Genomic DNA, 13,582 nt, shown 5'->3' on the forward strand with positions numbered 1-13,582 from the left:
TTTCCCCTTGTTTCCTTGAACTGCTGGGCCTAGCCTAATCCCCCAGGGGCTGGTAGACTGTCAGAGAGACAGACAGACAGCTGGGCTGACCTGGAAGTTTGTCAATAGCCCAACGGAAATCTCCTCTTTATGCCTAAAATAAAACCGACATCAAACCTGTCACTAGGGCCCCCATTAGCGCTTCCTGTTTCTGAGCAGTGCAGCCCAGGCAGCCCGAGTGAAAGGAAGCACCACCCAGGCCCTCCCCTCTCCCACCCAAAAGCTGGCAGAGGCCACCCACGCTTTCATCCTCTGTGTCCTCGGCTCTAGCTCTGGCTGCTCCACCAGCCAAAGTGTGGTCTCCTGACAGGTAACTAACCTGGAGAGACAGGAAGGAGCAGGGACCTCAAAGCCCAGTGCCAGCTGCTTCCTTCCCCTTCCCCCTCAACTCAAAGAAGACTGTGCTGGTCCAGGGTCACTCAGAGTTGGAGGTAAGTTCATTCATTTTGTGCTGTCCACCCAAGTCCCTCTTCCTCTAAGAACTCCCACTTCCAACCCCCAAATCTATGGCTTATGTGACCTCAAGTTCAGGGTTTGCCCTCTCTGAGCTTCCTTCCCTCTTTGGAACTGGGCAGGGAGTGGGGGAAGTCAGAACACCCGTGATGGGGAGGGTCCCTCACCATGTTAGCCTTTCCCCTGCAGTTCCCCTTCCTGCTCCGGGGGAAGGCCCCTGTCCCAGCCCCAGCTCTATCCCAACTCACTGGGTGCCTGGACCCAGCTTCTTCTCTGAAGGAAGTGCACCAGCCTCCCTGAGGCTCCCTCTTGCCCCACTAACTGCTGGGGTAAACAATTACTAGGTTTGGAAGGCCCCGCCCCAAGACTTCTCCCCTCCCCTCCCCTTGTGAACACAGAAGAGTCTGGTGACCCAACCTTGAAAAAGCAAGCATTTGTGTTTATTAACCAAAGGGAGGGAAGCCAGAGCCAGGAGGGCTCCTACCAGTCCCTCCTGTAGTCTACCCACCTAGGCCAGGCTGCCAAGGCCTGGGAAGAACAGTGGCTAGACCACTCTTCCCTGCCCCCACCCGAGGGTGAATTCCCAGGGAACCAGGGCCCACTGAGTGAGGAAGAGGAAGTCAGCAAAGGATAGAGGCCAAGGAAGGAAGAAAGAAACAGAGCCACTGGGTAGACAGACCTGGTAGGGATCCTTGGCCCCTCGCTCGGGGGGAGGTCTAAGTGCCCCAAGCCCATGCGAGGAACCAAGCAGAGGGGCACTGGTGGCAAAATCCCGACAGGTGAGGAGGAGGGAGTGGTCCAAGTCAAGAGGCCACTCTCACCAGGGTCAGTTCTTGCCAGACGGATGCTGGCCCAGCCTCGGAGCCTTTGCCTCCATGCCAAGTTCACCAAAGGCAGTGGTCTCCAGTCTGCCCCAACCAGGGAAAGGGTGAAGGAGAGCTCGAGGGGCCAGTTGCCTCCTTAAGCTCTGTCCTGTGCCGAATGCGAGTCCAGTGGAGACCTATCCCTCCACCGCTGGAGTCTCCCGCGCTTGCCGCAACCCGTACAGCCACTTGATCACACGGGCATTGCGCTCAATCACGGACACGCCATAGGGGACGCGCTCCCGGGCCCGCTCCTCAATAGTGGCCGAGCTGCGGTGGGAGCAGCCCCCCTCGGAGCTACCTGGCCCAGCACTGGGCCCCGCCAGAGACACTATGTCTGAGCTGGCTCGTGCCAGGTGGGCCACACCCAACCCCCGTGCCTCCTCTGGGTCCAGGCCGCAGAAGTTAAAAAATCGCTCCAGGTCGGCCGCTGCCCGCGAGAAGCGCTCACTCAGGTCTGACTTGGAGCGCTGCAAACCCGGGGGCCGTGCTGGACTGGAGGCAGCAGTGTCCGGTGATGGGCAGGGCTGGGCAGGTGAGGCCGGCAGGGGACGGACATCCACTCGGCGGACGGCAGAGGTACTGGGAGGTGGGCGTGGAGGGGTGGCTGGGAGGTCCTGGTGGGCTCCCTCTGCCCGCCCGGGGGTGCGGCTAGCCTCGGCAGGGGACACCGGGCTATCACACAAGTCGATAAGGCTGCTAAGGGTGTCCAGGTCCAGTTGGGGCCGGCGGCAGGGGCCCGGCAGGGCTCGGCGGCTAGGAGTGAGCACAGTGCGGCGAGTCCCAGGGCTGAAGAGCGGCTGCTTGGACAGCAGCGGCTGCACAGGTTGCTGGCGGGTGTTGGCCACCTGCAGGCTCTTGACGTACTTGGCCTTGTCGGCCTCCAGGCGCTCCACCGCACTAGGTTTCCGGGCTCCACCGTCGGCTGGCCTCCGGAGCAGGTAGCCCGGGACCTTGGTCCTCAGGCGGAAAGGCAGGGCGGGTGTGTCCCGGGCTCCAGGAGACAGCATGTCCACAGGCATGACTGTTACATACCCCAAGGCCTTCTGCACGAGGACACGGGAGAAGAGAGGAGACAGTGATCCAGGCAGAAAATTGGCAGCTGGACGCCGGCAACGGCTGCAGGGAGGAAAGAGAAGGGCTGAGCACGCTCAAAGGCTCGGCAGACTGGAAGAGGCTGAAGACGCCTTCCCCATTAAAAGTGAAGGCCACGCCCCTGGTTCACAGAGCCAATCAGAAGGCAGAAAGCACCAGCTGTAGGGTTTGAGGCTCCGCCCACATTCCCCGCCCTCCTCCGAGAACCCGGCCCAGGGGAGGCAGAGTTAAAAAAAGGTGCCAAAGAAAAGAACAGGCGCAGCCTGAGCAGAAAAGACAGGGCAAAGGAAGTAAAGTGGGCTCGGAACCCTGTGCTGGGCACCAGCCGGCTCAACCGCAGTGGATCCTCTTACCAGTCCATTTTGCCGATGGGGAAACTGAAGCTAATTCAACAAATTGGTGGCTCTATTCCTGCCTCCAAGCAAGGAAGTGCTGCCACAGGAGCCTTGGGGCTAAAACCCAAGAGAAAGGGCTAAAACCCAATCTGGACTGCCCACCGGGAGCCTGGTACCACGGCCACCCCTTGCCTACCCGGACAGGAAGCTGCTCTGTGCCATCCACCCGCCTAAACATGCCAGGCCCCAGGCACAGCAGCAGCAGCAGCAGCGGCGGCGTTTGTGGGGGAGGAGGGCAGAAAATCCCCACCCCCGCCACAGGGGAGTACAGGCACCATCAGCTTCCAGGACCGGACGCCAATGCCAGGCCCACAGTGATCCATGAATGCCTGTCACAGGGAAACGTCAGACCTAAGCTATGCTGCTCCCAGCGTGGCTGGAAATGCCCAAGATCGCACAGCCCTGCTTGGGGGCATCCAGCGGACTCTTGATCTGCCAGTACCCATAGCACAGACACCCACAGGCAGGAGTGCCCCCACCTGGGTGCAAAGTATCCACGTAATCACCTGGGCATCAGAGCCCGGTGTCCCTGTCCCTTTTTCCAAGGAAGGGCTGGAGCCACAAAATGCCCCCCAGCCTCCCTGGAGATGGGCCAGAAGAAAACCTGTAGGCCAAGTCCTGAACTTTCTCATCTGTTAATTGGGGAGGAGGACTTTGTCAAGGTGATAACCAAGAGGAGTGGAGGTTCAGGCCATCTAGAGCTGTGTTGTCTAAGTCAATAGCCACCAACCACAGACGTAGTTTAAATTTAAATTAAAATTTACATTCGGTTCCTGAATCACACCAGCCACATTTCTAGGACTCGGTAGCCATAGACGCTGGTGGTCATACAAGAGACGGCACAGACTGCAGCATTTCCATCTTAACAGAATGTATTGGGCAGCGCCACCTACACATCCAGAATTCCAGGAGGGGAAGTCTAGATTGGTGTGGGGAGGCAGGGATCTCTACTGTGTGCTTGCTAGACATTTAACACTGTCCTCCCCTGTAATCCTCCAGCAAGCCAGGGAGATGGGTCGTTGTCACCTCATTTTACAGATGGAGAAACTGAGACGCAGAGAAGTGATCAACCTGGGTCCCAGAGCAGCTAAACAAGACCCAAGTCACAGGAAGCTGAATTCACTTATCTATTATGTCTGTGGTAGTTTTACTTTTTGTTGTTCCCATTCCTCTAAAATATCAGCTCCACGAGGGCAGGGGGTATCTTGTTCACTGTATCTAAGTTTCACGATATTACTCTAGATGCATAATAGGTATTCAGTACAGTTTTATTGACTTGAAATGTCTACGGGGGCCCAATGTGAATAGACACACCCCGTCTGCGGCAGGCAATGGGCCCAAGGTGGTGCATGCTGGATATTCTAGGAAGCTGGAAATCCAGAAGTGCAGGAAAACTCTGGGTTCTTAAAAATTAGCATATTAAATAATAATAACTTTAAAAACATTGCATGTACGGGGCCAACAAAGCATGCACCTGCCACCACACCCCCTTCCATCTGGCCCCAGCCCATCTGGGACCTTTGCTGCAATGGCGAGTTGAGAACAGACCCTTTGGGGCTGTTGGCCCAGAGCCAGAGCTGCTCCCCAGGTGGAAGGGATGGAGTGGGTGGAAATGGCGGTCCCACCGAGGGCCGACCTCCAGGAGACCTCAGGAGAGAAGAGCCTGATAGGAAAGGCAGCCTTGCTGAGCCCTGTCCAAGTAGCTAGACTCTGCCCCACCCCCGGGCCTGCCGCCTCCCAAACCAGTCCAACCCGTCCCGAGACGGTGGTTCCGGGCACTATCCCACTATCGGGGAATCGGGGATGAAGGGGGTCAGATGGGCAGGGCCAGGGCAGAAGCCACGCTCGCCCCCAGCTCGGCTGGGGTCCCTACACCCTCGGCCGGACCCGCCGGCCCCGGGGCCTCCCATGGACTGATACCTGTCTGGGCTTGGCCACCACCGGCTGCGCGCTTTGTGCAAGCAGCCGCGCCTCCTCGAGACTCCGTTTGCTTATCTGTGAAATGTGGTTAAAAATAGACCTCCAGGTCACCGTGAGGATGGAGACAAAACAGCTCGGGGACTTTCTTCAGCATCCGGCAAAAGGCGACTCCCCACGCCCCGGGCTCCTTGTTTTTCAAACTCCACAGACCTGGCTCCCTCCTCGCCCCCCCCCCCGCCCCCCGCCGGCCCTCGCAGGGGTCTCTAACCCGCTCAGGAAGGGGCCGCGAACAGGAAGGTCCAGGCTGAGAGCCTCGGAGAGGACCAGTCCCACCTGGCACTGGGGCCCTGGCTTCAGCTCGCGGGCACAGGATAGAGGCTAACCCGTGAGCCATCCACGCCAGCCCCATTTCACAGGCGGGCAAACAGAGTGCGGCGGCTCCTGCGAGCTGAAGCCAGGGCCCCAGCGCCAGGTGGGACTGGTCCTCTCTGAGGCTCTGAGCCTCCTTCCATCGCCCAACGCCTCACCCACGGATTTCAAACGCCCAAACGCGCGGCCCCGGGCCCTTCTCGTTGGCATCTCTGGGCACTCGGTCCCACCTTGCCCCCTTCCCACCGGCTTCCCCGAGGGAGCCTCAGGAGGAGAGAGGGAGCGGGGCAGCTCGGATCCCGGTCTGGCTTCTACCCTTCCCTACTGCGGGGCAATCTAGGAACTCCCTGCCGTGGAAGAGGCCGCGGGCCCGGCGCGGTCTGCGTGACTCTCGCCGATGGTCACCGCTCTCTGCGCCCGGGTTGGCCTGGCTCTGAAATGAGGGGCCTGACGGCACGATGTCTGCGGCATCCATCCAGGCCGGAAGGTGAGCCCCCGCCCGGTGCCCGCCGTCCCGAGGAGTAAGGGGTGCGGGGCCGCCCCGGGCCCTGACCAGGCGCCCACGGCCCGGCCCCGGCCCGCACGTACCTGGCTGCACCCGCGCCGCTACACTGCGCTCCTCCGCCCGGCCCACCCGGGCTCAGGTAACAAGCATTGCGCAACTTCCGGTGGCCGGCGGCGAGCTGGCGAACCTGTCGACCCAGGTATTACCCAAAAAAGAGCGAACGCGCGCCAGGCAGCGGCCAGAACCCGAGCCCAGACGCGCTGTCGTGGGCGGGGCGCCTGGACCTGTCCCGGGACCCACTCAGGAAGCTCCCCGGGAGCCGGGCGCTCTCACAGCTGCACTGGCCCCTCCACGCGAGTCCCCGTGGCCACTCCCGCAAGCGTGCCCACTGCGGAGACAGAGAAACTGAGTCCCCTCCCACCTCCACCGGGACCACCGTTTAAGTTCACTGTGCCGGGCGTGAGAAAGTGCTTTTCCTGGTATCAATTAACCCATTTTAATCTTCCCAACAACTCCTATGAGCTGAGCGCTATTATTATCCCCACCTGACTAATAGAATTCTGAGGCTGAGACAGGCTGCATCAGCTGCCCAAGGTAACCCGGAGGAGTCCAACCTGGGTACCTTCCCTCTGGCCGAGCCCTTTCTAGCTGTGTGTCCCTGATCCGGTTGCTTAACCTTTCTGACCCTCCAAAGAGGGGATCCCACCTTACAGGCCGGGTCAGTGTGAGTTCTTGGGGTCTGAGAGTGCCTGTAGAAGCTTTGAGCAAGCTGTAAACATTAGTAACAACAGCAATAAGAGTAATAGTGGTAACTACAATTTTTGAGTGCCAGGCACTGTACTTACTTAAATCTCTGGACAATCTCCCCACTCCCCAGACCGGGAACTATTTCATCCCCGTTTTCTGAGGAAATGGTAGTAGCCCTGCTGGAAGGAAGGAATCCCGGGAGGGAGCTGATGGTCTGCTCTGCCAGCCTAAGCCCTGTTAAGTCATTTCAGGTGGCACATTTGGTCAGGCCAGTTTCATGGGGATCCTGAGGCCCAGAGAAGGAAGTGCCCCCCCCCCCCCAACCCTGGGGAGGCTGAAGAGGTCCATGTCTGTGCCTGGAGAGGCTAAGACAGAATAGGGGTGGAGGGCATGAGGAGATAGGAAGTGACTCAGGGAACCGCTGTCTACACTGAGAGTGAGTCAACCCTGACGCCCCCTCCAGGCCCTGGGGCCTGAATGATGGAACAAGACCATCCTTCCCCACAGTAGCCTGCTGGGTCCCTGCCTGGCCCTCCACGGTGAACAATGAGGTGGGAGAGGGTTCAGTTAGGCACTAATAGTAGTAAAAGCAAAGCGACAATAATACTTTTCAGAATAAAGTCGGTAAGAATTTTTCTGAGTGCTTTCTTCGTACCTGGCACTCTTCTACACTCTCTATGTATGTTAACTCGTTTAACCCTCACACCCACCCTGCGGGATAGGTACTACTAGTGTGCCTGTTTTACAGCTGAGAAAACTGAGGTACAGAGAGGTGGGACCACTTGCCTGAAGTCACAAAGCTGGTAATTGGCAGAGCCAGGATTTGAACCGGAATATGGGTCTTGGGGGGAGGAGGGAACAGGTCTCCAGTATTGGGTTCGGCCACTCACCAAGGGTCTCCTAAGGAATCTACAGCCTCCCTCTCTGGACCCCCGAGAGTGGAGCTGCTTCAGGAAGCACTCCCTGGCTATGGCTCTGGGTCTGTTTCCTCAACTATAAAATAGGGGCAATAATAGCAATGTTTTCCCAACAGAAATTAGATCTCTTCACTGCTCTACCGAAAACCCGCTGTGGCTCCCCATCACCTGAAAATAAAGTCCAAACTCTCCCTGGGCCCTCAGGCCCCCCCAGATCCAGTCCCTGCCCTCCTGTCCCACCTCATCGGCACCCTTTTCTGCTCCGGCCACATAGCCCTCCCAGCTGTTCCTGCACACGCCAAGCTCTTTCCTGCCTCAGGGCCTTTGTACCATCCGTTCTCTGCCTGGAACCTCTTCTCTCAACTCCTTCAGGTCTCACTTCAAATGTCACCTCCTCAGAGAGAACTCCCTGCCCACTCTGAGGCTCCCACCAACTCTCTCACCTGGTCTGTTCCCTTCCAAGCATTCATCACACCCTGTTGTTTTAGATGTTCACTTATTTGTCACTTGTTTCCTGTTTCCTATTTGTAAAATGTATTAAGAGGGCAATTCAGGCCAGGAAGTGGGCTTGGCTGTGGAGCCAAAAACAGAAAATAACAAGTATTAGTGATATGCAGAAACTAGAACCCTTGTACACTGTTGGGAATATGTTTCCCCCACTGGGCTGGGAACTCCTTCACACTCTTCCATACTGTCTTCCTCCAGGGACCAAACACCAGAGGGGCCAACACTGACCAAGGGGTAGGACTGGAACCAGGCTACCTCCAAGGCCAAGGCCCCTCAGCACCAAGCCTCCTTCCAGCCCCCTGACCCTGCCCCAGGCCTTCCCCCACCTGCCCCATTCCTCCAGCCTCAAATCACCCCCATTCAAGGTAGGCTCTGGCCATTTCTAACTGAGCCCTGTTCTGTCTCCAAACCTCCAGACACCACGTCCAAACCTCTGCACACACTGGGTCTGCTGCCAGCACTGCCCTTTTCCACTCCATCTCCCTGGCCAGCTCTGTAGCATGGACTCCGGAACCAGCCTGCCTGGGGTCAAGTCCCAGCTCCACCAGTGACCAGCTATTCAGCTCCTCCATGCCTCCATTTCCTCCACTGTAAAACAGGACTGCTCTCTCGTGCCCTCTCCCAGCACGAGGCCAGTGCATGACAAACGCCACCAAAGTGTGAGCTGTGACAACTATTCACCAACCAAGTGCTCCTGGATGAGGCCTTCGTCAGTCCAGAATGTTCACCACTCTGTCAGAGGTTATCAATCTAAATGCGGAGTCACTTGAATAGACATCTCTCCAAAGAAGGTGAATAAACAGACAATAAGCACATGAAAAGGTGCTCGACATCACTAATCGTTAGGAAAATGTAAATCAAAACCACAATGAGATACCATGTCACTTCCATTAAGATGGCCATTATAAAAAATATATACAGAAAATAACAAGTATTGGGGATGTGGAGAAACTAGGACCCTTGTGCACAGTTGGGAATATAAATGGTGCAGCCAATGTGGAAAAAGTACGTCAGTTAGGCAAAAATTTGTAAGTAGAACTACCATAGGATCCCGCAATTCTACTTCTCAGTATATACCTCAAGGAATTGAAATCAGGAAGTTGAACACATATATGTACAAGCATGTTTATAGTCGAGTTAGTCACAATAACCAAAAGGTGGAAGCAACCCCAGTGACTATTAATGGATTAAACAAAATGTTATCTATACATACAATGGAACATTATTTAGCCTTAAAAAGGAATGAAATTGATACATGCTATAACATAAGTAAGCCCTAAAGACATGCTAAGAGAAATAAACAGACACAAAAAGACAAATATTGTGTGATGCCAGTGATCAGAGTACCTGCAGTAGTCAAATTCATCGACAGACACTAGAATGGTGGTTGCCAGGGGCGAGAAGGGAGGAGAATGGAGAGTGTTTAATGAGTATAAAATTTCCATTTGGGAAGATGAAAAGGCCTGGAGGTGGATAGTGGTGATGGTTGCACAATGTGAAGGTGCTCAACGCCCCTGAACTGTACCCTTAAAAATGGATAAAATAGCCCTGGCTGGTTTGGCTCAGTGGATAGAGTGTCAGCCTGTGGACTGAAGGGTCCTGGGTTCGATTCCAGTCAAGGGCACATGCTCAGGTTTTGGGCTCAATCCCCAGTGCGGGGCGTGCAGGAGGCAGCTGATCAGTGATTCTCATCATTGATGTTTCTATCTCTCTCTCCCTCTTCCCTTCCTCTCTGAAATCAATAAAAATATATTTTCTAAAAAATGGTTAAAATGGTCAACTTTATCTTAATACATTTTACAAAAGAGAGAGAGAGAGAGAGAGAGAGAGAGAGAGAGAGAGAGAGAATATGAATATATAGAGTCTGGAGCCAAACTTCATGCCTTTGAATTCCAGCTCTAGGTGACCTTGTACAAGTTACTAAATCTTTCTAGTGCTCACTTTCACTTTGTAAGGTGGAAATAATAATAGTGGTAACTACCTTACATTATTGAGGGAATTAAAATAGTTCATACTTATAAAGTACTTAGCACACAGTGAGTGCTCAAGAGGCATTAGTGATTTTCATTCTTTGCAAAGAGGGCAGAGGTATAGTTTCTGATGTTTATCATTTCCATGACATTCTGCACTCCCACCCCCACCCCTTCCTTCCACCTGCTTCTCTCCTCATCAGCAGAAGCCAAGCCCAGACTTGGGTGGAGACAGGGAGGCCCTCACCTGCCTTAGAGGAGGATCAGGAGGGCTCCCGGCAGCAGGAAGGGGGCTGGCCAGTAGGGTAGCCCAGCTCAATTTCAGCCCAGCTGTCGGGGTCAGAGACACCCGGCTAGCTGGGCATCCCCCAGGGCCACACCAGGCCCCATGCTATTTCTGGAGTCTCCCTAGACGCTCGTGCCCTGGCCTGCCTGGCGTCAGCTTTGCCCAGAGTCAGCCCTGCCTAGGGCGGCCTTGCACAAGCCTCGGGAAGGCAGAGGTGAGCAGGCTGTGGGAAGGATGCGGGGGCAGTCACCTAAGGCAGCAATCTTCTATTTGGCCCAGTGAAGGCCAACTCAGTTCTCTGAGCCTCCGTTTGTACCTGAGGTTGCAAAATGGGAACAAAGGGGCTTGCAGTGGAAACAGCATGAGAGACACCACATGCAGAGCCTTAGGGCAGGGCCCGGCACACAGGATGGGGAAGGGGAAGGTTGGGGAAGACCCACAGCCAAGCCCACTTCCCAGCCCGAATTGCCCTCTCCCAGGCCTGAACTCACCATTATGGCTTCTTATCTTAGACCAGAGATGTAAAGAAACTTGCCCAAAGTCACACAGCAAGTCAGTGACAGATCACAGACAGGGCAGTGGTCTTTTGATTAAATATATAATCTAACAGATATAAAATTTTTCAACCAGGTGATATATGCACATGGCTCAATTCAAGAGCTATAAAGGGCAAGAAGTAAAAATAAACTCCCCCCCACTCCTGTTCCCAGCCACCTATTCCCCTCCTTGCAGGCCCCACTATCACCAGACAATGTGTCCTTCCAGGGAGATTTTAGGGAGATATAGGCAATAATGGACAGATATAGGGTGGCCCCCAAAAATGTATACACACACTTTGAATAATTATAAAGGCAATGTTTATGAAATACATTCCGTATTCAAAATTGAGCTATCAGCTGTTAAAATGTGTATACTGTTTTTGGGGGGAATACCCTGTATTCTTTCTTTTTTACACATATGGTAACATGCTGTATGTACTGTTTTCATCATGCTCTTCTTACTCAATAATATATGTTGTTCTTAATAATATGTTATTACTATTTTAATTATAATATGTTATTAATACACTTAATAGTATATGTTGTTGCTAATATATGTTGTGCCACCTCTGTACATAAAGAGCCCATCAGCCTCTTTTGATGCAATTTAGTCTGTGTCCAGTCTCTCCCTATTACGCACCACACTGCAGCATAACTCCACCTTCATCACTCTGCCTGGAAGTAGGACAGGTGGCTTCAGGGATGCACTTGTAATTGTGACAGAAATGGGAGGGACTGTGTTGCATAGAGGCCATACGAGTTATCTTCAGCCAGCAGAACACACCACAAACGGTCAATAAATGTCAACTTTAGTTGCTTTGATCACAGAGGTTTGGGGCACCCCCTCAATTTCACTTTGGAGGAAAGTGCCTCACTTACCTCATCCTAAACCCCCTCCTTGCATCACATGCCAGTCAGGAAAGAGAATAAACTCCCTAAAAAGTGACATATATATATACAGGACATCAAATGGGGTAACTGCTACAAAATAGACAAGGGGGAGGGCAAGGCATATGAAGTCAATAAATATTTGTTGAAAGAAAGAAAGAATGAATGAATGAATGAATGAATGACTTGTTTCCTTCTGAGTCCCCAGAGCTCCCCTCCCCAGAGCCAGGAGGAGAGAGGATACCTGCCCTTAAAGAAATCCAAGACTCTCAGATGCTATGACTCTGAGCGCCTAGAATTCTAATACTGAAGCCAGACAGACTGGGAGCCAACCCCAGCGGTGCCAAGTCTGCTGGTGTGACTTTGGGCAAGGGGCTTATTTTCTGAGAACCTCAGTTTCCCCACCTGCAAAAGGACACCAAGAATAGCAACCTGGGGGGGGGGGGGGGGGAGATTGAGGGTGGGGGCGGCCAGGAGGCAGGACACAGTCGAGGTCAGAAGCTCACCAGGTTGCACCACCCCCAACTCCAAAGTCTCTAGTGTTTCTGGTGGCTCTGGCTTCCGTTGAGGGGCTGCCTCTATCCTTTCCCCGGGTCCCCAAGAGCACAACAGTGACTCCGGGGTCAGAGCACCTGCTGCCCGCGCCGCTTCTAGCCCAGCAACGCCAGTCGCGCCCGATACTCCCGGAGCGGAGCGGGCCTCTCAGAGGAACAGCGCTGTAATTCAAAACCTCGTGGGCAGAAGAACCAAGTCCAACCCCTGGCGCACAGGAGCAGACAGACGCCCAGAAAAGGCACCCAAAGATGGTGTGGGAAGGGACAGAGGGGGGTGATCCAGCCAGGGCTCATGGCTGCTAAGACCACCAGGTGCCCCTCTCACGCAGGTATGACGCAGGGAGGACACACAACGCAGGCTTCCGGTGAGCGGGGCCCCCCCAGACCGAGCTCGCGCCCCAGACCACCTGCGCCCTCACCTGGAGCCCACCCTAGGCGAGTCCCGGCTCTTCCAGGTCGGGTGGTGGAGAGGCTGACAGCTCGGACCCGGGCCGGGAATGGCCACGCCCAACGCCGCTCGGGGGCCAGTCCCGCGTGAGGACCCGCAGAGGGACCTCTTCGGAGCGGTCCTCCGCACCCGAGACGAGCGGGGGGGACCCGACCGTCGCAAGGCCCCCACCGGAACGAAGGTCCTGGTGCGCAGAGGAAGGGGAAGTGAGCATGCCTTCCCCCTCCACCCCCGTCACGAAAATGGTTTGCCCCGGACATCCTGATTGGTTCCTCGCTTCCGTTCGAACGCCGCGCCGCCCGTGTTGCCAGGCGACCGTTTAACTTCGGTAGGTCCGCAGAGCCCGAGGCCAGCAGCCCCGCCCCGCCCCGCCCCGCCCCTTCGCACCGGCCTCCTGTTCTTCCAGGGGCGGCCTTAGCCCGGTGCCTTAATGCTCAAGCTGGACTTTCTCCTGGTTCCCAGCTGCGTGAGGCACCATTTAGGGTCCCAGGGCTGGTTCCTAGTCCGGACTTTGCAGCTAACTCGCTATATGAGCCCCGGCAAACCCCTTTCCCTCTCAGTACCCTTAACAGCACCACAATGAGTGGGTTCGTTTTAAAATGTGCACACCCAGCAATCTTGACATTTACTAAGGAAATGACCAAAGATTTGAGCAAAGATTAATATAGCCCAGCGTTATGTATCATAGCAAAATAATGGAAATAACCTGAATGCTCAGCGAAAGGGGATTGGTTATATAAATCCATTCTGCTTTTTACATGCCCGGTAACTTTACATGACATAACCCTTTGAGATGGGTACCTTTAATTAACCCCACTTACTGATGAGGAATATTATGCAGTCATTAAAAACTATGTTGTTAAAAGATATTTAAAGAAAATGCCAAGAAAGTGTTTGTTTGTTTTAAAATATGTTTCAAAGCACCATGTACAACATATGTATTAAATACATAATCATAGCATCACATGTATAGGTGTATAATCATTTATAATAACAGCAGTTAATTTTTTTCTTTGGCTTTTGTGGATTTTCCAAATTTCCAACATTTAAACATGTCCAAAAAATTTTTTAATAGGATTAGAATAAG

General features: G+C 54.3%; 1 protein-coding gene across 1 annotated transcript; it reads right to left on the reverse strand.

The window, feature by feature from the left end:
• Positions 1-910: 910 nt before the first annotated feature.
• On the reverse strand, positions 911-12,660 carry FAM110A (family with sequence similarity 110 member A). The gene is made up of 2 exons (XM_070421473.1): positions 12,467-12,660; positions 911-2,474 (listed from the first exon to the last, which is right to left on the reverse strand). Exon 2 carries the CDS (start codon positions 2,375-2,377, stop codon positions 1,493-1,495), a length of 885 nt encoding a protein of 294 aa, XP_070277574.1. The 5' UTR covers positions 2,378-2,474; positions 12,467-12,660; the 3' UTR covers positions 911-1,492.
• Between the last annotated feature and the right edge of the window lie 922 nt (positions 12,661-13,582).

The sequence above is a fragment of the Myotis yumanensis genome, unplaced genomic scaffold, assembly GCF_028538775.1.
Source record: "Myotis yumanensis isolate MYYU_CA2020_CCGP unplaced genomic scaffold, mMyoYum1.0.hap1 SCAF_7, whole genome shotgun sequence".
Taxonomy (NCBI): domain Eukaryota; kingdom Metazoa; phylum Chordata; class Mammalia; order Chiroptera; family Vespertilionidae; genus Myotis; species Myotis yumanensis.